At 37.1% G+C, this 26,423-nt stretch overlaps 1 protein-coding gene across 1 annotated transcript in view; it reads left to right on the forward strand.

Annotated features, from left to right (window-relative positions):
- Nucleotides 1-235: 235 nt before the first annotated feature.
- Nucleotides 236-26,423, forward strand: part of LOC134078914 (uncharacterized) — a 50,029-nt gene continuing 23,841 nt past the window's right edge. Inside the window, exon 1 of the mRNA XM_062535080.1 lies at nt 236-363. Within this exon, the coding sequence (XP_062391064.1) occupies nt 355-363 (9 nt within the window). The 5' untranslated portion in view covers nt 236-354. The remainder of the gene's footprint in view (nt 364-26,423) is intronic.

Raw genomic sequence — 26,423 nt, forward strand, 5'->3', positions numbered from 1 at the left:
AAAGCGACTGAGAAGAACTGTAATTCTGCTTTTGTGAAATACCCCTCAGTTTATGTGGCTAGTTATTATGACCGCCGCTAGCGTAGCTAGCGAAGTGGTCATAGTTGTTGTCAAAGTTTTTTTTATTTATTTGTTTTTATTCTTTTTTCCCGTCATTTTTCGTCATCGATTCCCGGGACACCGTAACACCGGAGCGCATGAAACTTGGTGGGCATGTAGCCCCAGTAGACTTCTATGGAAAAGTTTCGTTTCGTCCCCGGGGGTCACTCCACTCCCGCGCTGCCCCCGCCTGAAGCCCAAAATTGACAGTTTTTCCTACATAACTACCTGAACCGTCGCACCGAGGATGACAAAATGTTTATGGTATGTTGTTCTCTAGAGCTTGCATCAACTTAGCTTATAACCAGTCATTTGTGATTTGCACCCCCATGGTAAAAATTGAAAATGCAATGTAATATTGCTTTAATTGCCCCTATCTTCAGATGAGATGTTATGAACTGCACCAAATTTCATGTGTATGATTAACCTGACACCCTCTGGGAGTATGCCAAGTTTTGTGGAATTTCATCCATGTGGGGCTATAAAATAAATGGATTTATGTGTACATTCAGGACTGTATACCCATCGGCCAGTAGATGGTGGTATTAACCCTCTGGAGTCTAAATCCCACCCTGGGGATTTCAAAAACTGTTCCAAACATCTCAATCTCTGCTAGTTTTTGTCCTAGAAACATATAGGTGACACCATTAGAAACCTTTAATCAACTAGTTTCCAAATATGTTTTAAAAGAGAATGGTTGCTCTGGGTGCAACAAACATGCAGGAACACACACACACACACACACACACACACACTCACATAAATACACAAACACACACACACACGCATACCTACACACACACGCACCACTACACATGTACATAAAAGCTGCGCCTTGACAATCTGCTTAAAGTCGTTTGGGTGATCCATGTGATAAATTGTGTTTTTTTTTCATACTTCGTTACTTCATGAATGGTGGTGTATTCTTAAGGTACCATTTTGAATGTCATTACTCTAACATTGAAGAAATAACGGCTGCCATTTTTCGTGACCGAGGGTCAATGGGGAATTACATTGAACATGGGTCACGGATGGAATGTTTTTGTTCTCCCTTAAGTTTCTCCACGTTGCGTCGATAAAATGTCGCAATTCTTGCTGTATTATGTCGGACAAATGTAGGTTATTATCAAAGTGAAATGGTTACTGTCATATGTCAGCGGCGTTTGTTTGAGCACATAATTGACCTTCGAAATGGTCAGTCAGAATCAATGGGAGTCAATGGTGAACCGTAATGCTTATGATAGCAGTGTACCAAGGAAGCTTGTGCCGGATGACATGACGGCGGTGTCACACCCCCTTGTAAAGGTTATTGTGATGGACTGTTGTCACAGTATGGTTTGGTCTTATTACAATAAATAGCCTACTAAATGACAAAAAACAAAGACATTTATTTTACGATGATCCACTTCGGCTACTTTAACCCACTAATTCTCTGCTCAAAAGATACAGGGTGATATATCATGACGTGTGTCTTTTGTGCCTCAATTCATAGTGCTTCCTCTAGACCGCCGTCATGTCATCCGGCACAAGCTTCCTTGGTACACTGTTGTCATAAGCATTACGGTTCCCCATTGACTCCCATTGATTCTGACTGACCATTTCGAAGGAAAACGTCAATTATGTGCTGAAACAAACGCCGCTGGCATATGATAGTAACCATTTCACTTTGATAATAACCTACATTTTTGTCCGACATATTACAGCAAGAATTTCGAAATTTTATCGACGCAACATGGAGAAACTTAAGGGAGAACAAAAACATTACATCCGTGACCCACGGTCAATGGGATTCCCCATTGACCATGGATCACGAAAAACGGCAGCCGTTATTTCTTGAATGTCAGAGTAATGACATTCAAAATGGTACCTAAATAATACACCACCATTCATAAAGTAACGAAGTATGAAAAGAAAAACACAATTCATCACATGGATCACCCAAACGACTTTGTGTCAATTTTCGACCGCGCGGCTTTTAATATCATAATGATGGGTGTGAAATATTCCTTAACCACTAGATGGCGGCATGGCACAGCGCACTTTGATGACATCACAACCATGAAACAGGAAGTAAAGTGCTGTGACGTAGTTGCTGGGTGCTTCTCAAAGTCAAGGATTGCTCCTTCCAAGCCACTTTTTCAAGGACGTTACGTCATCAAATCTCGTCAAGCACTGTTCCAAAGTCAAGGATGCTTTCAAATTCTAGCAAGTACTGAGTCCTTCGTTCTGAGAATTTCTGAGAATTTTGGAGGATGCATCGATGGATCCTCGGAGTGAAGAAATAACCCACAATCCTTTGCGTATGAACAATTAGAAATTTTCTGACGGTGCGGTTTAAAAAAAAAGAGAGAGAGGGAGATGGAAACTAGATGCAAAGAAGCAGTGCGTGTTAATGTAGGCTAAATATAATTTATCAAGTGTTCTGTTAATGCCATCGTATATTTGCTCAGGCATTTATCAAGTTATTGTGCATATTCATCATAAATGCATATGTCAATGTGCATGAACAAGTTGTGATAGACTTGTTATTAATTTATATCAGAATTTCGCCCAATACGAACTTTGTAGAAGTTTAACATTACCGTTGCTGTTGCCAGTTATCGGTATAACTTTCCATTGACACTAACATAATTATAAACTACGGATTGTGATATGTGAAGACCAAGTCGAATGTGGAAATACTGTAGGCTACTCCAAAAAGTTTATTTAGAGGAAAGTGCAGCTGCAGTTGTCGGAACTCCTGTAAAAGCAGCACAATTTCCACGGTTCTAATTAAGCGCGCAGCCGGAACCGTGCACTTCCACACTCGCTAGGCTGTTCCATTGCATGCGATCTTGACGGCTGGAGGGGGTACTGGGAAGGTGTGTAGCCTTGTCTCTCTAGCACTCGACTTGAAAGAAAGCATTCTATCAAGGACGAGCTCTTGACTTTGAGAAATACCCGCTGTGTCATGCAAAGTGCGCTGTGCCATGCCGCCATCTAGTGGTTAAGTAATATTTCACACCCATTTCTTACCGTTTTTTGAGCTGCGCCTTGACAATCTGCTTAAAGTCGTTTGGGTGATCCATGTGATAAATTGTGTTTTTTTTTTCATACTTCGTTACTTTATGAATGGTGGTGTATTCTTAAGGTACCATTTTGAATGTCACTACTCTGACATTGAAGAAATAACGGCTGCCATTTTTCGTGACCGAGGGTCAATGGGGAACTAGAAAACGTAATTTCGAGGAAATTACCAGTGCATGCAAAAGCAAGACATAAGATAAAATGTGAAACAAACTTAAATTTACAAACAGTTGTGGACAGAGGAAGGTGAGGGAAGGGGGGGGGGGCAGTGTGTTGTATAGATACAGACGGTTAGAAGGTTGCCGCCCACATATCTATGGTTGCCGCCCCCTCTGTGGGGGAAAACATGCTAACATCGCACAGTGAAAGTGAATGGGCGAACTCGCTAACAGTTACACTTTATATATTCGTTTTACTTTCCAATGCAGCTCTGCTTGTTTCTGAAGACAATGATGTGAAGGAATTGTGTTTACCTAACTGTCCAGTGTATGCTAACAACTTAACTCACTCTCAGTTTCCCAATTTTGATGACAAGCTTCGCTGGAAGCTAATATTCGATGGTAGCTTCATTAGGTTGCTAACTAGCTAACTTTAATATCATCAGTTTAGCATAACCAACGTACACATTACGTATTAAAACTATTCCCACGGACATTGTAGGAAATGTACATTAATGTGAGAATACATTTAGAAGCAACTTATGTGTATGTGGTGTTATGCCATAAGACTTAGCTTGCTAAACCGAGCTACTCAGTCTGGCCATTGACACCAGTTCTACAATGGGTGTACTCGAGACAGTTCTGGCTATTTAACTGGAATTACCAAAATGAGGGAACTTAATGTTACTCTTAACCTCGGTGATACAGAGATAACTATCAGTCCAAACGTGGTTTAGCCGTTTATTGATCTTTGTTAAAATATTTAATCTTTTTAAAGGTGTTTTCTGTACTCACACCGTCCACCTCCATTAGATTGCATGCAGTGGAAACGAATGTTTTCCCCCATGGGGATGTTTCAGTCATGGTAACCACGGTAACTGGGGGCGGGAACCATGAGTATGACGAGATGCCGTCTGTATGTATGTATGTGGCTTAGGGGCAGAGGTGGACAAGTCCAACCAACCAGCTGATTCTCAGTAGTAACTCTTCAGCCAGGCAGAGCAGCTAATTGGTGAGATCACCTGTGTTTAAGTGCACAGATAGAACCAATACGTGATTGGACTTTTACTCTCTGAAGCTTGACTTTTCCACCTCTGAGTGTGAGTGCGTGTGAGTGTGCGTGCGTGCGTGTGTGTGTGTGTGTGTGTGTGAGTGGATGTAAGTGGATGTAAGGAGCATGGCTTTCTATGATGCAGTAAAATGGGAGAGTTAGGTTAAGGTGAGAATGTTGTGGAGTGCATGGAGAAGTGTGGTATATATGAAGTGCTGCAGTCAGGTGTGTGTGTGTGTGTGTGTGTGTGTGTGTGTGTGTATGAGTGAATGGGTAGACAGAGAGAGCTGATAATGCAGGTTCAATTTAACTGGCTGTCAATTAAACTTGATAGGGCCTTGAGCAGCTGGGTCTTGACACAGGTGCAAATCAGCTTAATCAGCAGTGCAGTGCGATAGACCTCTGAAGTTCGCCTACAAAAAAGCTTGCCATATATGGGCAGTTGGCTTCAATTGACTCCCGGATCTCCTTATATGGCCAACAGGGCAGCTTCAGAGGTCTATGAAAAGTCAATGGGGAAAAATATTTTGCTAATATTTCAAAAAGTATCAAGTTTACAGAACTGAAATATACATAGACTTAGTCTTATTTTCAAGACCTACGTAACAAAGTTTGAACCAAGTTTCTACGTTAAACGGTTGAAGCTGAATAGGACCTGGTTAGGAGAATAACTAGAAATGCAATTCCAAGGAATTACCAGTGCATGAAAATGCAAAAATAGATAGATAATGTAGATATGGTTACTAAGGTGTAGCTAGGGTAAACATGGTGGTTGCATAGTTTACAGAGAGTTGATAGTGTGAAGGTAGACAGTTTAAAGATGAAACATTCCAGTTCTAACTTAACTAATGATTTCTATTCATGTTAAAATGTTGATTAGCTAACTTAGCTAATGATTTCTAGCAGTTACGCTAAAAATGCTAATTATGCTAGCAATACGAACTTTACTTACAATGCTAACCAGGTTGATTAGCTAACTTAACCGATGATTTCTAAAAGTAATGTTAAAAATGCTAACCATGCTAACAATGCTACATTTGCTAACAATGCTAACCTGGTTGATTAGCTAACTTAGTTGATGATTTTTTTGTAGTTATGCTAAAAATGCTAACTATGCTAACCATGCTAACAAGCTAACTTGCTAGTGAGGACTTTTATTTTGAAACATTTGTTGCAAGGGTATCCATTGTGGCCACTATCAGGAAACAAGAAGTTACTGCAGTATAATCATGTTGGTTGCTATGGAAACGGTCATAAACGCTTAATTTTAATGGTTGCTATGTTGGTTGCTAGGTACATGGAGGTTTCATGTAGTTGACTGGAGTCATAGTTGATGATAACTGACAGTTGGAATGGTTGAACAGTTAAATAGTTGAGTAGTTTCAATGGTTAAATGATTTAATTGTGTATTATTGCAGTGAGGACTTTTATTTTGAAACAGTTGTGGACAGAGGAAACAGTTAACAGGATATGTAGTCTTCAGAGAGATTGTATGCCTATAGCCAGAGAAACTGACAGTTGATACAGGTGTAATCAATTTAACTGGCTAGTCTTAAGAGAGCCTGAGTGCATATGCTTGAAGCCTGAGACAGAGTAAATAATTTAAAAGTTGAATGTAGTCTAATTAATGTTGATAGACAGAGAGTTTAATGTATGTTGATAGACAGTTTAATGGGTGGATGAGTGAATGGTCTGAAGAAGATGAATGGATAGAAAGTTGGATGGAATGTGCCTTATATTCTTGTAGAGTGGAGAGACACAGCTCTCTACTGAGAGTAGTGGATACAGATACAGGTGTAATCAATTTAACTGGCTAGTCAGCCTGAGACAGAGTAGATTGTTTAAAAGTTGAATGTAGATGGTCTAATTGATGTTGATAGGCAGACTGTTTAGAATGGGTGGATGAGTGAATGGTTTGAAGAAGATGAATGGATAGAAAGTTGGATGGAATTAGGAAGACTTACGTATGTTGATACAGTTGATACAGGGGAACAGAAAATGTAGTCTCAAGAGAGCCAGTGTGAGAGAGAGAGCTGCTGCACCTGGACTGGCCACCTGGCGTAACATTCTAATTGCTGCCGTGATGTCATAATGAGCAATGTTAAGTCTATGGGGAAATTTGAATAGTTTTTAATTAATAGTTCAAAAAGTATAAAAGTTACAAAGTTGAAAAATATAAAGCCCACATCGCGTAAGTAAGACCTACGCAACAAAGTTTGAATGAAGTTTCTACGTTAAATGGTTGAAGTTGCATTAACTGCGTTAGAAGAAGAAGAATAAGAACTAGAAATGCAATTCCAAGGAATTACCAGTGCATGAAAATGCAAAAATAGATAGATAATGTAGATATGGTTACTAAGGTGTAGCTAGGGTAAACATGGTGGTTGCATAGTTTACAGAGAGTTGATAGTGTGAAGGTAGACAGTTTAAAGATTAAACATTCCAGTTCTAACTTAACTAATGATTTCTATTCATGTTAAAATGTTGATTAGCTAACTTAGCTAATGATTTCTAGCAGTTACGCTAAAAATGCTAATTATGCTAGCAATGCTAACTTACTAACAATGCTAACCAGGTTGATTAGCTAACTTAACCAATGATTTCTAGCAGTAATGCTAAAAATGCTAACTATGCTAACAATGCTAAATTTGCTAACAATGCTAACCAGGTTGATTAGCTAACTTAGTTGATGATTTTTTGCAGTTATGCTAAAAATGTTAACTATGCTAATAATGTTAACTATGCTAACCATGCTAACTAGCTAACTTGGTACTGAGGACTTTTTTTTTGAAACATTTGTTGCTAGGGTATCCATGGTGGCCACTATCAGGAAACAAGAAGTTACTGCAGTATAATCATGTTGGTTGCTATGGAAATGGTCATAAACACTTCATTTTAATGGTTGCTATGTTGGTTGCTAGGTACATGGAGGTTTCATGTAGTTGACTGGAGGCATAGTGGATGATAACTGACAGTTGGAATGGTTGAACAGTTAAATAGTTGAGTAGTTTCAATGGTCAAATGATTTAATAGTGTATTATTGCAGTGAGGACTTTTATTTTGAAACAGTTGTGGACAGAGGAAACAGTTAAGGATCTGTAGTCTTAATGAGATTGTATGCTTAAAGCCTGAGACAGAAGGTGCCTCTCATATAGCGTTTACGCGTCCTCTCTCAATCCTCACTGATCTACATAAAGAATGATGGAGCGGCAACAATGGGATAGTCTAGCCCTTCTTCTATCTTTCTTTATGTAGATCATTGAGGATCGAGGAGCGAGGGAGGACATATAAACGCTGCTTGAGAGGGACCCACAGTAAATACTTTAAAAGTTGTGTGTAGATAGTCTAATTAATGTTGATAGACAGAATGTTTAATGGATGTTGATAGGCAGATTGTTTAATAGATATTGATTGACAGTTTAATGGTGGATGAGTGAATGGTCTGAAGAAGATGAATGGATAGAAGGTTGGATGGAATGTGCCTTATATTCTTGTTAAGAGAGACACTGATACAGCTCTCTGAGAGTAGTTGACACAGGTGTAATCAATTTAACTGGCTAGTCTTAAGAGAGCCAGAGTACTCTTAAAGCCTGAGACAGAGTAAATAATTTAAAAGTTGAATGTAGATAGTCTAATTAATGTTGATAGACAGAGAGTTTAATGGATGTTGATAGACAGATTGTTTAATAGATGTTGATAGACATTTTAATGGGTGGATGAGTGAATGGTCTGAAGAAGATGAATGGATAGAATGTTAGATGGAATGTGCCTTATATTCTTGTAGAATGGAGAGACACAGCTCTCTACTGAGAGTAGTGGATACAGATACAGGTGTAATCAATTTAACTGGCTAGTCTTAAGAGAGCCAGCCTGAGACAGAGTAGATTGTTTAAAAGTTCAATGTATAGCGTCTAATTGATGTTGTTGATAGGCAGACTGTTTAGAATGGGTGGATGAGTGAATGGTTTGAAGAAGATGAATGGATATAAAGTTGGATGGAATTAGGAGGACTTATTTTGATACTGTTGTGCGCAGAGGATACAGGGGAACAGAATATGTAGTCTTCAGAGAGGAGCCTGAGAGAAACTGACAGTTGGTGCCCAGGTGGCTGACCAGCTGGGGTAACATTCTAATTGCTGCCGTGATGTCATAATGAGCCATGTTAAGTCTATGGGGGAAATTGTAATAGTTTTTAACTAATAGTTTAAAAAGTATAAAAGTTACAAAGTTGAAAAATACAAAGCCCACATCGCGTAAGTAAGACCTACGCGTCAAAATTTGAAAGGAGTTTCTACGTTAAGCGGTTGAAGCTGAATTGCGTGCGTTAGAAGAAGAACTAGAAATGCAATTCCAAGGAATTACCAGTGCATGAAAATGCAAAAAAATGTAGATATGGCTACTAAGGTGTTGCTAGGGTAAACATGGTGGTTTCATAGTTTAAAGAGAGTTGATAGTGTTAAGGTAGACATTTTAAAGCTTAAACATTCCTGTTCTAACTTAACTAATACTTTCTAACAGGTAATCTAAAATGTTAACTATGCTAACAATGCTAACCAGGTTGATAAGTTAACTTAGCTGATGATTTCTAGCATTAATGTTAAAAATGCTAACTATGCTAACATTGCTAACTATGTTAACAATGCTAACCACATTGATTAGCTAACTTAGCTAATCATTTTAGCAGTTGTGTTAAAAATGCTAACTATGCTAACAATGTTAACTATGCTAACAATGCTAACCAGGTTGATTAGCTAACTTAGCTAATCATTTTTAGCAGTTATGCTAAAAATGCTAACTATGCTAACAATGCTAACTATGCTAACCATGCTAACAATGCTAACTTGCTAGTGAGGACTTTTATTTTGAAACAGTAGTTGCTAGGGTATCCATGGTGCCCACTATCAGGAATAAAGAAGTTACTGTAGTATTATCATGTTGGTTGCTATGGAAACTGTCAAAAACGCTTAATTTAAATGGTTGCTATGTTGGTTGCTAGGTACATGGAGGTTTCATTTAGTTGACTGGAGGCATAGTTGATGATAACTGACAGTTGGAATGGTTGAACAGTTAAATAGTTGAGTAGTTTCAGTGGTTAAATGATTTAATAGTGTATTATTGCAGTGAGGACTTTTATTTTGAAACAGTTGTGGACAGAGGAAACAGTTTAACAGGATATGTGTAGTCTTCAGAGAGATTGTATGCTTAAAGCCTGAGAGAAACTGACAGTTGGTGCCCAGGTGGCTGACCAGCTGGGGTAACAATCTAATTGCTGCCGTGATGTCATAATGAGCAATGTTAAGTCTATGGGGGAAATGGTAATAGTTTTTAACTAATAGTTTAAAAAGTATAAAAGTTACAAAATTGAAAAATACAAAGCACATATGGCATAAGCAAGACCTACGCAACAAAGTTTGAATGAAGTTTCTACGTTAAACGGTTGAAGCTGAATTGCGAGCGTTAGAAGAAGAAGTTTAATAATAACTAGAAATGCAATTCCAAGGAATTACCAGTGCATGAAAATGCAAAAATAGATAGATAATGTAGATATGGTTACTAATGGGATCAATAAAGTATCTATCTATCTATCTATCTAAGGTGTAGCTAGGGTAAACATGGTGGTTGCATAGTTTACAGAGAGTTGATAGTGCGAAGGTAGACAGTTTAAAGATGAAACATTCCAGTTCTAACTTAACTAATGATTTCTATTCATGTTAAAATGTTGATTAGCTAACTTAACTAATGATTTCTAGCAGTTACGCTAAAAATGCTAATTATGCTAGCAATGCTAACTTTACTAACAATGCTAACCAGGTTGATTAGCTAACTTAGTTGATGATTTTTTGCAGTTATGCTAAAAATGCTAACAATGCTAACTATGCCAACCATGCTAACTAGCTAACTTGCTAGTGAGGACTTTTATTTTGAAACATTTGTTGCTAGGGTATCCATGGTGGCCACTATCAGGAAACAAGAAGTTACTGCAGTATAATCATGTTGGTTGCTATGGAAACAGTCATAAACACTTAATTTTAATGGTTGCTGTGTTGGTTGCTAGGTGCATGGAGGTCTCATGTAGTTGACTGGAGGCATAGTTGATGATAACTGACAGTGGGAATGGTTGAACAGTTAAATAGATTAGTAGTTTCAATGGTTAAATGATTTAATAGTGTATTATTGCAGTGAGGACCTTTATTTTGAAACAGTTGTGGACAGAGGAAGTAGTGAAACAGGATCTGTAGTCTTAATGAGATTGTATGCTTAAAGCCTGAGACAGAAGGTGCCTCTCATAGCGTTTACGCGTCCTCTCTCGCTCCTCACTGATCTACATAAAGAATGATGGAGCGGCAACAATGGGATAGTCTAGCCCTTCTTCTATCTTTCTTTATGTAGATCATTGAGGATCGAGGAGCGAGGGAGGACATATAAACGCTGCTTGAGAGGGACCCACAGTAAATACTTTAAAAGTTGTATGTAGATAGTCTAATTAATGTTGATAGACAGAATGTTTAATGGATGTTGATAGGCAGATTGTTTAATAGATATTGATTGACAGTTTAATGGGTGGATGAGTGAATGGTCTGAAGAAGATGAATGGATAGAAGGTTGGATGGAATGTGCCTTATATTCTTGTTAAGAGAGACACTGATACAGCTCTCTGAGAGTAGTTGACACAGGTGTAATCAATTTAACTGGCTAGTCTTAAGAGAGCCAGAGTACTCTTAAAGCCTGGGACAGAGTAAATAATTTAAAAGTTGAATGTAGATAGTCTAATTAATGTTGATAGACAGAGAGTTTAATGGATGTTGATAGACACATTGTTTAATAGATGTTGATAGACAGTTTAATGGGTGGATGAGTGAATGGTCTGAAGAAGATGAATGGATAGAATGTTAGATGGAATGTGCCTTATATTCTTGTAGAATGGAGAGACACAGCTCTCTACTGAGAGTAGTGGATACAGATACAGGTGTAATCAATTTAACTGGCTAGTCTTAAGAGAGCCAGCCTGAGACAGAGTAGATTGTTTAAAAGTTCAATGTAGAGCGTCTAATTGATGTTGTTGATAGGCAGACTGTTTAGAATGGGTGGATGAGTGAATGGTTTGAAGAAGATGAATGGATATAAAGTTGGATGGAATTAGGAGGACTTATTACAGTGCATGAAAATGCACTGTACTGTTCTTCCTAGGCTTCTTCTTCTTATTATTACAGTGCATGAAAATGCACTGTACTGTTCTTCCTATTCTTCTTATTACAGTGCATGAAAATGCACTGTACTGTTCTTCCTATTCTTCTTATTACAGTGCATGAAAATGCACTGTACTGTTCTTCCTAGGCTTTTTCTTATTACAGTGCATGAAAATGCACTGTACTGTTCTTCCTCGGTCTTCTTCTTCTTCTTATTATTATTATTATTACAGTGCATGAAAATGCACTGTACTGTTCTTCCTAGTCTTCAACTTCTTCATCTTCTTATTATTACAGTGCATGAAAATGCACTGTACTGTTATTCCAAGTCTTCTTATTACAGTGCATGAAAATGCACTGTACTGTTCTTCCTCGGTCTTCTTCTTCTTCTTATTATTATTCTTCTTCTAACGCACGCAATTCAGCTTCAACCGTTTAACGTAGAAACTTCATTCAAACGTTGTTGCGTAGGTCTTGCTTATGCCATGCCTGCTTTGTATTTTTCAACTTTGTAACTTTTATACTTTTTAAACTATTAGTTAAAAACTATTACAATTTCCCCCATAGACTTAACATTGCTCATTATGACATCACGGCAGCAATTAGAATCTTAGGCCAGGTGGCCGGCCACCTGGGCACCAACTGTCAGTTTCTCTGGCTTTAAGCATACAGTCTCTCAGAAGACTACATATCCTGTTAACTGTTTACTCTGTCCACAACTGTTTCAAAATAAAAGTCCTCACTGCAATAATACACTATTAAATCATTTAACCATTGAAACTACTCAACTATTGAACTGTTCAACCATTCCAACTGTCAGTTATCATCCACTATGCCTCCAGTCAACTACATGAAACCTCCATGTACCTAGCAACCAACATAGCAACCATTAAAATTAAGCGTTTATGACCGTTTCCATAGCAACCAACATGATTATACTGCAGTAACTTCTTGTTTCCTGATAGTGGCCACCATGGATACCCTAGCAACAAATGTTTCAAAATAAAAGTCCTCACTAGCAAGTTAGCTAGTTAACATGGTTAGCATTGTTAGCATAGTTAGCATTTTTAGCATAACTGCAAAAAATCATCAACTAAGTTAGCTAATCAACCTGGTTAGCATTGTTAGCATATTTAGCATTGTTAGCATAGTTAGCATTTTTAGCATTGCTGCTAGAAATCATTGGTTAAGTTAGCTAATCAACCTGGTTAGCATTGTTAGTAAAGTTAGCATTGCTAGCATAATTAGCATTTTTAGCGTAACTGCTAGAAATCATTAGCTAAGTTAGCTAATCAACATTTTAACATGAATAGAAATCATTAGTTAAGTTAGAACTGGAATGTTTCATCTTTAAACAGTCTACCTTCACACTATCAACTCTCTGTAAACTATGCAACCACCATGTTTACCCTAGCTACACCTTAGTAACCATATCTACATTATCTATCTATTTCTGCATTTTCATGCACTGGTAATTCCTTGGAATTGCATTTCTAGTTATTATTAAACTTCTTCTTCTAACGCAGCCAATTCAGCTTCAACCGTTTAACGTAGAAACTTCATTCAAACGTTGTTGCGTAGGTCTTGCTTATGCCATGCCTGCTTTGTTTTTTTTAACTTTGTAACTTTTATACTTTTTAAACTATTACTTAAAAACTATTAACAATTTCCCCATAGACTTAACATTGCTCATTATGACATCACGGCAGCAATTAGAATGTTACCCCAGCTGGTCAGCCACCTGGGCACCAACTGTCAGTTTCTCTCAGGCTCCTCTCTGAAGACTACATATTCTGTTCCCCTGTATCCTCTGCGCACAACAGTATCAAAATAAGTCCTCCTAATTCCATCCAACTTTATATCCATTCATCTTCGCCAAACCATTCACTCATCCACCCATTCTAAACAGTCTGCCTATCAACAACATCAATTAGACGCTCTACATTGAACTTTTAAACAATCTACTCTGTCTCAGGCTGGCTCTCTTTAGCCAGTTAAATTGATTACACCTGTATCTGTATCCACTACTCTCTGTGTCTCTCCATTCTACAAGAATATAAGGCACATTCCATCCAACATTCTATCCATTCATCTTCTTCAGACCATTCACTCATCCACCCATTAAACTGTCTATCAACATCTATTAAACAATCTGTCTATCAACATCCATTAAACTCTCTGTCTATCAACATTAATTAGACTATCTACATTCAACTTTTAAATGATTTACTCTGTCTCAGGCTTTAAGAGTACTCTGGCTCTCTTAAGACTAGCCAGTTAACTTGATTACACCTGTGTCAACTACTCTCAGAGAGCTGTATCAGTGTCTCTCTTAACAAGAATATAAGGCACATTCCATCCAACCTTCTATCCATTCATCTTCTTCAGACCATTCACTCATCCACCCATTAAACTGTCAATCAATATCTATTAAACAATCTGCCTATCAACATCCATTAAACATTCTGTCTATCAACATTAATTAGACTATCTACATACAACTTTTAAAGTATTTACTGTGGGCCCCTCTCAAGCAGCGTTTATATGTCCTCTCTCGCTCCTCGATCCTCAATGATCTACATAAAGAAAGATAGAAGAAGGGCTAGACTATCCCATTGTTGCCGCTCCATCATTCTTTATGTAGATCAGTGAGGAGCGAGAGAGGACACGGAAACGCCATGAGAGGCACCTTCTGTCTCAGGCTTTAAGCATACAATCTCATTAAGACTACAGATCCTGTTTCACTACTTCCTCTGTCCACAACTGTTTCAAAATAAAGGTCCTCACTGCAATAATACACTATTAAATCATTTAACCATTGAAACTACTCAACTATTGAACTGTTCAACCATTCCAACTGTCAGTTATCATCCACTATGCCTCCAGTCAACTACATGAAACCTCCATGTACCTAGCAACCAACATAGCAACCATTAAAATGAAGTGTTTGACTGTTTCCATAGCAACCAATATGATTATACTGCAGTAACTTCTTGTTTCCTGATAGTGGCCACCATGGATACCCTAGCAACAAATGTTTCAAAATAAAAGTCCTCACTAGCAAGTTAGCTAGTTAGCATTGTTAGCATAGTTAGCATTGTTAGCATTTTTACCATAACTGCAAAAAATCATCAACTAAGTTAGCTAATCAACCTGGTTAGCATTGTTAGCAAATTTAGCATTGTTAGCATAGTTAGCATTTTTAGCATTACTGCTAGAAATCATCGGTTAAGTTAGCTAATCAACCTGGTTAGCATTGTTAGTAAAGTTAGCATTGCTAGCATAATTAGCATTTTTAGCGTAACTGCTAGAAATCATTAGCTAAGTTAGCTAATCAACATTTTAACATGAATAGAAATCATTAGTTAAGTTAGAACTGGAATGTTTCATCATTAAACTGTCTACCTTCACACTATCAACTCTCTGTAAACTATGCAACCACCATGTTTACCCTAGCTACACCTTAGTAACCATATCTACATTATCTATCTATTTTTGCATTTTCATGCACTGGTAATTCCTTGGAATTGCATTTCTAGTTCTTCTTCTAACGCACGCAATTCAACTTGAACCGTTTAACGTAGAAACTTCATTCAAACTGTGTTACGTAGATCTTACTTACGCGATGTGGGCTTTGTATATATCAACTTTGTAACTTTTATACTTTTTAAACTATTAGTTAAAAACTATTACAATTTCCCCCATAGACTTAACATTGCTCATTATGACATCACGGCAGCAATTAGAATCTTAGGCCAGGTGGCCGGCCACCTGGGCACCAACTGTCAGTTTCTCTGGCTTTAGCATACAGTCTCTCAGAAGACTACATATCCTGTTAACTGTTTCCTCTGTCCACAACTATTTCAAAATAAAAGTCCTCACTGCAATAATACACTATTAAATCATTTAACCATTGAAACTACTCAACTATTGAACTGTTCAACCATTCCAACTGTCAGTTATCATCCACTATGCCTCCAGTCAACTACATGAAACCTCCATGTACCTAGCAACCAACATAGCAACCATTAAAATTAAGTGTTTATGACCGTTTCCATAGCAACCAACATGATTATACTGCAGTAACTTCTTGTTTCCTGATGGTGGGCACCATGGATACCCTAGCAACAAATGTTTCAAAATAAAAGTCCTCACTAGCAAGTTATCTAGTTAGCATGGTTAGCATTGTTAACATTTTTAGCATAGTTAGCATTTTTAGCATTACTGCTAGAAATCATCGGTTAAGTTAGCTAATCAACCTGGTTAGCATTGTTAGTAAAGTTAGCATTGCTAGCATAATTGGCATTTTTAACACAACTGCTAGAAATCATTAGCTAAGTTAGCTTATCAACATTTTAACATGAATAGAAATCATTAGTTAAGTTAGAACTGGAATGTTTCAGCTTTAAACTGTCTACCTTCACACTATCAACTCTCTGTAAACTATGCAACCACCATGTTTACCCTAGCTTCACCTTAGTAACCATATCTACATTATCTATCTTTTTTTGCATTTTCATGCACTGGTAATTCCTTGGAATTGCATTTCTAGTTCTTCTTCTAACGCACGCAATTCAGCTTCAACCGCTTAACGTAGAAACTCCATTCAAATTTTGACGCGTAGGTCTTACTTACGCGATGTGGGCTTTGTATTTTTCAACTTTGTAACTTTTATACTTTTTAAACTATTAGTTAAAAACTATTACAATTTCCCCCATAGACTTAACATGGCTCATTATGACATCACGGCAGCAATTAGAATGTTACCCCAGCTGGTCAGCCACCTGGGCACCAACTGTCAGTTTCTCTCAGGCTTTACAATCTCTCTGAAGACTACATATTCTGTTCCCCTGTATCCTCTGCGCACAATAGTATCAAAATAAGTCCTCCTAATTCCATTCAACTTTATATCCATTCATCTTCTTCAAACCATTCACTCATCCACCCATTCTAAACAGTCTGCCTATCAACATCAATTAGACGCTCTACATTCAACTCTTAAACAATCTACTCTGTCTCAGGCTGGCTCTCTTAAGACTAGCCAGTTAAATTGATTACACCTGTATCTGTATCCACTACTCTCAGTAGAGAGCTGTGTCTCTCCATTCTACAAGAATATAAGGCACATTCCATCCAACATTCTATCCATTCATCTTCTTCAGACCATTCACTCATCCACCCATTAAACTGTCTATCAACATCTATTAAACAATCTGTCTATCAACATCCATTAAACTCTCTGTCTATCAACATTAATTAGACTATCTACATTCAACTTTTAAATTATTTACTCTGTCTCAGGCTTTAAGAGTACTCTGGTTCTCTTAAGACTAGCCAGTTAAATTGATTACACCTGTGTCAACTACTCTCAGAGAGCTGTATCAGTGTCTCTCTTAACAAGAATATAAGGCACATTCCATCCAACCTTCTATCTATTCATCTTCTTCAGACCATTCACTCATCCACCCATTAAACTGTCAATCAATATCTATTAAACAATCTGCCTATCAACATCCATTAAACATTCTGTCTATCAACATTAATTAGACTATCTACATACAACTTTTAAAGTATTTACTGTGGGTCCCTCTCAAGCAGCGTTTATATGTCCTCCCTCGCTCCTCGATCCTCAATGATCTACATAAAGAAAGATAGAAGAAGGGCTAGACTATCCCATTGTTGCCGCTCCATCATTCTTTATGTAGATCAGTGAGGAGCGAGAGAGGACGCGTAAACGCTATATGAGAGGCACCTTCTGTCTCAGGCTTTAAGCATACAATCTCATTAAGACTACAGATCCTGTTTCACTACGTCCTCTGTCCACAACTGTATCAAAATAAAGGTCCTCACTGCAATAATACACTATTAAATCATTTAACCATTGAAACTACTCAACTATCGAACTGTTCAACCATTCCAACTGTCCGTTATCATCCACTATGCCTCCAGTCAACTACATGAAACCTCCATGTAGCTAGCAACCAACATAGCAACCATTAAAATTAAGTGTTTATGACTGTTTCCATAGCAACCAACATGATTATACTGCAGTAACTTCTTGTTTCCTGATAGTGGCCACCATGGATACCCTAGCAACAAATGTTTCAAAATAAAAGTCCTCACTAGCAAGTTAGCTAGTTAGCATGGTTAGCATAGTTAGCATTTTTAGTATAACTGCAAAAAATCATCAACTAAGTTAGCTAATCAACCTGGTTAGCATTGTTAGCAAATTTAGCATTGTTAGCATAGTTAGCATTTTTAGCATTACTGCTAGAAATCATCGGTTAAGTTAGCTAATCAACCTGGTTAGCATTGTTAGTAAAGTTAGCATTGCTAGCATAATAAGCATTTTTAGCGTAACTGCTAGAAATCATTAGCTAAGTTAGCTAATCAACATTTTAACATGAATAGAAATCATTAGTTAAGTTAGAACTGGAACGTTTCATCTTTAAAACGTCTACCTTCACACTATCAACTCTCTGTAAACTATGCAACCACCATGTTTACCCTAGCTACACCTTAGTAACCATATCTACATTATCTATCTATTTTTGCATTTTCATGCACTGGTAATTCCTTGGAATTGCATTTCTAGTTATTCTTCTTCTTCTAACGCAGCCAATTCAGCTTCAACCGCTTAACGTAGAAACACCATTCAAATTTTGTCGCGTAGGTCTTACTTACACGATGTGGGCTTTGTATTTTTCAACTTTGTAACTTTTATACTTTTTAAACTATTAGTTAAAAACTATTACAATTTCCCCCATAGACTTAACATTGCTCATTATGACATCACGGCAGCAATTAGAATCTTACTCCAGCTGGTCAGCCACCTGGGCACCAACTGTCAGTTTCTCTCAGGCTAGAGCATACAATCTCATACAAGTGCATACAATCTCTCTGAAGACTACATATTCTGTTCCCCTGTATCCTCTGCGCACAACAGTATCAAAATAAGTCCTCCTAATTCCATCCAACTTTATATCCATTCATCTTCTTCAAACCATTCACTCATCCACCCACTCTAAACAGTCTGCCTATCAACATCAATTAGACGCTCTACATTCAACTTTTAAACAATCTACTCTGTCTCAGGCTGGCTCTCTTAAGACTAGCCAGTTAAATTGATTACACCTGTATCTGTATCCACTACTCTCAGTAGAGAGCTGTGTCTCTCCATTCTACAAGAATATAAGGCACATTCCATCCAACATTCTATCCATTCATCTTCTTCAGACCATTCACTCATCCACCCATTACACTGTCTATCAACATCTATTAAACAATCTGTCTATCAAAATCCATTAAACTCTCTGTCTATCAACATTAATTAGACTATCTAGATTCAACTTTTAAATTATTTACTCTGTCTCAGGCTTTAAGAGTACACTCTGGCTCTCTTAAGACTAGCCAGTTAAATTGATTACACCTGTGTCAACTACTCTCAGAGAGCTGTATCAGTGTCTCTCTTAACAAGAATATAAGGCACATTCCATCCAACCTTCTATCCATTCATCTTCTTCAGACCATTCACTCATCCACCCATTAAACTGTCAATCAATATCTATTAAACAATCTGCCTATCAACATCCATTAAACATTCTGTCTATCAACATTAATTAGACTATATACAACTTTTAAAGTATTTACTGTGGGTCCCTCTCAAGCAGCGTTTATATGTCCTCCCTCACTCCTCGATCCTCAATGATCTACATAAAGAAAGATAGAAGAAGGGCTAGACTATCCCATTGTTGCCGCTCCATCATTCTTTATGTAGATCAGTGAGGAGCGAGAGAGGACGCGTAAATGCTATATATGAGAGGCACCTTCTGTCTCAGGCTTTAAGCATACAATCTCATTAAGACTACAGATCCTGTTTCACTACTTCCTCTGTCCACAACTGTTTCAAAATAAAGGTCCTCACTGCAATAATACACTATTAAATCATTTAACCACTGAAACTACTCAACTATTGAACTGTTCAACCATTCCAACTGTCAGTTATCATCCACTATGCCTCCAGTCAACTACATGAAACCTCCATGTACCTAGCAACCAACATAGCAACCATTAAAATTAAGTGTTTATGACCGTTTCCATAGCAACCAACATGATTATACTGCAGTAACTTCTTGTTTCCTGATAGTGGCCACCATGGATACCCTAGCAACAAATGTTTCAAAATAAAAGTCCTCACTAGCAAGTTAACTAGTTAGCATGGTTAGCATTGTTAGCATAGCTGCAAAAAATCATCAACTAAGTTAGCTAATCAACCTGGTTAGCATTGTTAGCAAATTTAACATTGTTAGCAAATTTAACATTGTTAGCATAGTTAGCATTTTTAGCATTACTGCTAGAAATCATCGGTTAAGTTAGCTAATCAACCTGGTTAGCATTGTTAGTAAAGTTAGCATTGCTAGCATAATAAGCATTTTTAGCGTAACTGCTAGAAATCATTAGCTAAGTTAGCTAATCAACATTTTAACATGAATAGAAATCATTAGTTAAGTTAGAACTGGATCGTTTCATCTTTAAACTGTCTACCTTCACAGTATCAACTCTCTGTAAACTATGCAACCACCATGTTTACCCTAGCTACACCTTAGTAACCATATCTACATTATCTATCTATTTTTGCATTTTCATGCACTGGTAATTCCTTGGAATTGCATTTCTAGTTATTAAACTTCTTCTTCTAACGCTCGCAATTCAGCTTCAACTGTTTAACGTAGAAACTTCATTCAAACTTTGTTGCGTAGGTCTTGCTTATGCCATATGTGCTTTGTATTTTTCAACTTTGTAACTTTTATACTTTTTAAACTATTAGTTAAAAACTATTACAATTTCCCCCATAGACTTAACATTGCTCATTATGACATCACGGCAGCAATTAGAATCTTACGCCAGGTGGCTGGCCACCTGGGCACCAACTGTCAGTTTCTCTCAGGCTTTAAGCATACAATCTCTCTGAAGACTACACATATCCTGTTAAACTGTTTCCTCTGTCCACAACTGTTTCAAAATAAAAGTCCTCACTGCAATAATACACTATTAAATCATTTAACCATTGAAACTACTCAACTATTGAACTGTTCAACCATTCCAACTGTCAGTTATCATCCACTATGCCTCCAGTCAACTACATGAAACCTCCATGTACCTAGCAACCAACATAGCAACCATTAAAATTAAGTGTTTATGACCGTTTCCATAGCAACCAACATGATTATACTGCAGTAACTTCTTGTTTCCTGATAGTGGCCACCATGGATACCCTAGCAACAAATGTTTCAAAATAAAAGTCCTCACTAGCAAGTTAGCTAGTTAGCATAGTTAGCATTGTTAGCATAGTTAGCATTTTTAACATAACTGCAAAAAATCATCAACTAAGTTAGCTAATCAACCTGGTTAGCATGGTTAGCAAATTTAGCATTGTTAGCATAGTTAGCATTTTTAGCATTACTGCTAGAAATCATCGGATAAGTTAGCTAATCAACCTGGTTAGCATTGTTAGTAAAGTTAGCATTGCTAGCATAATTAGCATTTTTAGCGTAACTGCTAGAAATCATTAGCTAAGTTAGCTAATCAACATTTTAACATGAATAGAAATCATTAGTTAAGTTAGAACTGGAATGTTTCATCTTTTAACTGTCTACCTTCACACTATCAACTCTCTGTAAACTATGCAACTACCATGTTTACCCTAGCTACACCTTAGTAACCATATCTACATTATCTATCTATTTTTGCATTTTCATGCACTGGTAATTCCTTGGAATTGCATTTCTAGTTATTAAACTTCTTCTAACGCTCGCAATTCAGCTTCAACCGTTTAACGTAGAAACTTCATTCAAACTTTGTTGCGTAGGTCTTGCTTATGCCATATGTGCTTTGTATTTTTCAACTTTGTAACTTTTATACTTTTTAAACTATTAGTTAAAAACTATCACCATTTCCCCCATAGACTTAACATTGCTCATTCTGACATCACGGCAGCAATTAGAATGTTACGCCAGGTGGCCAGTCCAGGTGCAGCAGCTCTCTCTCTCTCTCAGGCATACACTGGTCTCTTGAGACTACATTTTCTGTTCCCCTGTATCAACTGTATCAACATAAGTCTTCCTAATTCCATCCAACTTTCTATCCATTCATCTTCTTCAAACCATTCACTCATCCACCCATTCTAAACAGTCTGCCTATCAACATCAATTAGACGATCTACATTCAACTTTTAAACAACCTACTCTGTCTCAGGCTTTAAGCAAAGTAAGCAAGCTCTGTCTCTGGCTCTCTTAAGACTAGCGAGTTAAATTGATTACACCTGTATCTGTATCCACTACTCTCAGTAGAGAGCTGTGTCTCTCCATTCTACAAGAATATAAGGCACATTCCATCCAACATTCTATCCATTCATCTTCTTCAGACCATTCACTTATCCACCCATTAAACTGTCTATCAACATCTATTAAACAATCTGTCTATCAACATCCATTAAACTCTCTGTCTATCAACATTAATTAGACTATCTACATTCAACTTTTAAATTATTTACTCTGTCTCAGGCTTTAAGATACTCTGGCTCTCTTAAGACTAGCCAGTTAAATTGATTACACCTGTGTCAACTACTCTCAGAGAGCTGTATCAGTGTCTCTCTTAACAAGAATATAAGGCACATTCCATCCAACCTTCTATCCATTCATCTTCTTCAGACCATTCACTCATCCACCCATTAAACTGTCAATCAATATCTATTAAATAATCTGCCTATCAACATCCATTAAACATTCTATCTATCAACATTAATTAGACTATCTTCATACAACTTTTAAAGTATTTACTGTGGGTCCCTCTCAAGCAGCGTTTATATGTCCTCCCTCGCTCCTCGATCCTCAATGATCTACATAAAGAAAGATAGAAGAAGGTCTGGACTATCCCATTGTTGCCGCTCCATCATTCTTTATGTAGATCAGTGAGGAGCGAGAGAGGACGCGTAAACGCTATGAGAAGCACCTTCTGTCTCAGGCTTTAAGCATACAATCTCATTAAGACTACAGATCCTGTTTCACTACTTCCTCTGTCCACAACTGTTTCAAAATAAAGTTCCTCACTGCAATAATACACTATTAAATCATTTAACCATTGAAACTACTCAACTATTGAACTGTTCAACCATTCCAACTGTCAGTTATCATCCACTATGCCTCCAGTCAACTACATGAAACCTCCATGTACCTAGCAACCAACATAGCAACCATTAAAACGTGTTTATGACCGTTTCCATAGCAACCAACATGATTATACTGCAGTAACTTCTTGTTTCCTGATAGTGGCCACCATGGATACCCTAGCAACAAATGTTTCAAAATAAAAGTCCTCACTAGCAAGTTAGCTAGTTACCATGGTTAGCATAGTTAGCATTGTTAGCATAGTTAGCATTTTTAGCAAAACTGCAAAAAATCATCAACTAAGTTAGATAATCAACCTGGTTAGCATTGTTAGCAAATTTAGCATTGTTAGCATAGTTAGCATTTTTAGCATTACTGCTAGAAATCATCGGTTAAGTTAGCTAATCAACCTGGTTAGCATTGTTAGCATTGCTAGCATAGTAAGCATTTTTAGCGTAACTGCTAGAAATCATTAGCTAAGTTAGCTAATCAACATTTTAACATGAATAGAAATCATTAGTTAAGTTAGAACTGGAACGTTTCATCTTTAAACTGTCTACCTTCACACCATCAACTCTCTGTAAACTATGCAACCACCATGTTTACCCTAGCTACACCTTAGTAACCATATCTACATTATCTATCTATTTTTGCATTTTCATGCACTGGTAATTCCTTGGAATTGCATTTCTAGTTCTTCTTCTAACGTATTTAATGCAGCTTCAACCGTTTGACATAGAAACTTCATTCACATTTTGCTGCGTAGGTCTTGCTTAGGACACCCGTGCTATGTATTTTTCAACTTTGTAACTTTTATACTTTTTAAACTATAAATTAAAAACTATTAAAAAATTCCCCATAGACTTAACATTGGCCTCTATGACATCACAATCAGGTCGTTGAGCAATTAGAATCTTATGCCAGGTGGCCAGCCCCACCTGCAGTAGCCCTCTCTCTCTCAGGCTTAAAGCATACAATCTCTCTGTGAAGACTACATATCCTGTTTCCTCTTTCCACAACTGTTTCAAAATAAAAGTCCTCAGTGCAATAATACACTATTCAATCATTTAACCATTTAACCATTGAAACTACTCAACTATTTAACTGTTCAACCATTCCAACTGTCAGTTATCATCAACTATGCCTCCAGTCAACTACATGAAACCTCCATGTACCTACAGTAGCAACCATTAAAATTAAGCGTTTATGACCGTTTCCATAGCAACCACAATGATTTTACTACAGTAACTTCTTTATTCCTGATAGTTAGCATTGTTAGCATAGTTAGCATTTTTAGCATAGCTGCTAGAAATGATTAGCTAAGTTAGCTAATCAACCTGGTTAGCATAGTTAACATTTTTAGCATAACTGCTAAAAATGATTAGCTAAGTTAGCTAATCAACGTGGTTAGCATTGTTAACATAATTAGCATTATTAGCATAGTTAGCATTTTTAACATTGCTGCTAGAAATCATCAACTAAGTTAGCTTATCAACCTGGTTAGCATTGTTAACATAGTAAGCATTTTTACAATAACTATTAAAAATCATTAGCTAGGTAAACCAATCAACCTGGTTATCATTGTTAACATAGTTAACATTTTAGAATACCTATTAGAAATCATTAGTTAAGTTAAAACAGGAATGTTTAAGCTTTAAAATGTCTACCTTAACACTATCAACTCTCTTTAAACTATGCAACCACCAGTGTTGGGAAGGTTACTTTAGAAATGTAATGTGTTACAGTTACAAGTTACCCTGTTTAAAATGTAATAGTAGTGTAACTATTTGAATTACATTTTTTGAGTAACGTAACTAATTACTTTTGATTACTTTTTGATTACTTTTCCGATTTTTTAATGATATATATAGTCCCCAAATCCATGCGAAGATTTCGGCCTTGGTCTACAGGCTGCCGAGCAGTTCTGTACAAGCGCACAAGGCAGCAAGGGCATTCAATACATTAATTAGCATCAAATGTTTTTGTGAGGATAATATAATGATAATCATAACACGTTTACAGGCAGGCATGTAGGCATACGCTGATGGCGCTGTAGACGTGATAGAGCCTATCAGAAGGTCCCGTATCAAACTATGGCTGTGGAGGGAAACAGTTCTTTTTACATACAATATTCTTTGCAAGGTTTTGCTGACAATATTGAGATGTAATTGAAATTGTAATTTTGAAAAATGTCAAAAGTACCTGTAATTGAATTACACATTTTTCTACAGTAACTGTAATATATTACTGTTACATTTATTTTGTAATTAAATTTCGTAACTCAATTACATGTAATGCGTTACTCCCCAACACTGGCAACCACCATGTTTACCCTAGCTACACCTTAGTAACCATATCTATATTATCTATCTATAAATGTTTTGCATTTTCATGCACTGGTAATTCCTTGGAATTGCATTTCTAGTTTTGATACTGTTGTGCGCAGAGGATACAGGGGAACAGAAATATGTAGTCTTCAGAGAGGAGCCTGAGAGAAACTGACAGTTGGTGCCCAGGTGGCTGACCAGCTGGGGTAACATTCTAATTGCTGCCGTGATGTCATAATGAGCAATGTTAAGTCTATGGGGAAATTGTTAATAGTTTTTAATTTATAGTTTAAAAAGTATAAAAGTTACAAAGTTAAAAAATACATTGCGCTGATGTCCTAAGCAAGACCTTCGTAACACAGTTTGAATGAAGTTTCTACGTTAAACGGTTCAAGCTGAATTGCGTGCGTTAGAAGAAGAACTAGAAATGCAATTCCAAGGAATTACCAGTGCATGAAAATGCAAAAATAGATAGATAATGTAGATATGGTTACTAAGGTGTAGCTAGGGTAAACATGGTGGTTGCATAGTTTACAGAGAGTTGATAGTGTGAAGGTAGACGTTTTAAAGATGAAACGTTCCAGTTCTAACTTAAGTAATGATTTCTATTCATGTTAAAGTGTTGATTAGCTAACTTAGCTAATGATTTCTAGCAGTTACGTTAAAAATGCTTATTATGCTAGCAATGCTAACTTTACTAACAATGCTAACCAGGTTGATTAGCTAACTTAACCGATGATTTCTAGCAGTAATGCTAAAAATGCTAACTATGCTAACAATGCTAAATTTGCTAACAATGCTAACCAGGTTGATTAGCTAACTTAGTTGATGATTTTTTGCAGTTATACTAAAAATGTTAACTATGCTAACAATGCTAACTAGCTAACTTGCTAGTGAGGACTTTTATTTTGAAACATTTGTTGCTAGGGTATCCATGGTGGCCACTATCAGGAAACAAGAAGTTACTGCAGTATAATCATGTTGGTTGCTATGGAAACAGTCATAAACACTTAATTTTAATGGTTGCTATGTTGGTTGCTAGGTACATGGAGGTTTCATGTAGTTGACTGGAGGCATAGTGGATGATAACTGACAGTTGGAATGGTTGAACAGTTCAATAGTTGAGTAGTTTCAATGGTTAAATGATTTAATAGTGTATTATTGCAGTGAGGACCTTTATTTTGAAACAGTTGTGGACAGAGGACGTAGTGAAACAGGATCTGTAGTCTTAATGAGATTGTATGCTTAAAGCCTAAGACAGAAGGTGCCTCTCATATAGCGTTTACGCGTCCTCTCTCGCTCCTCACTGATCTACATAAAGAATGATGGAGCGGCAACAATGGGATAGTCTATCCCTTCTTCTATCTTTC

This window comes from Sardina pilchardus, chromosome 4 (assembly GCF_963854185.1).
Source record: "Sardina pilchardus chromosome 4, fSarPil1.1, whole genome shotgun sequence".
Classification (NCBI taxonomy): domain Eukaryota; kingdom Metazoa; phylum Chordata; class Actinopteri; order Clupeiformes; family Clupeidae; genus Sardina; species Sardina pilchardus.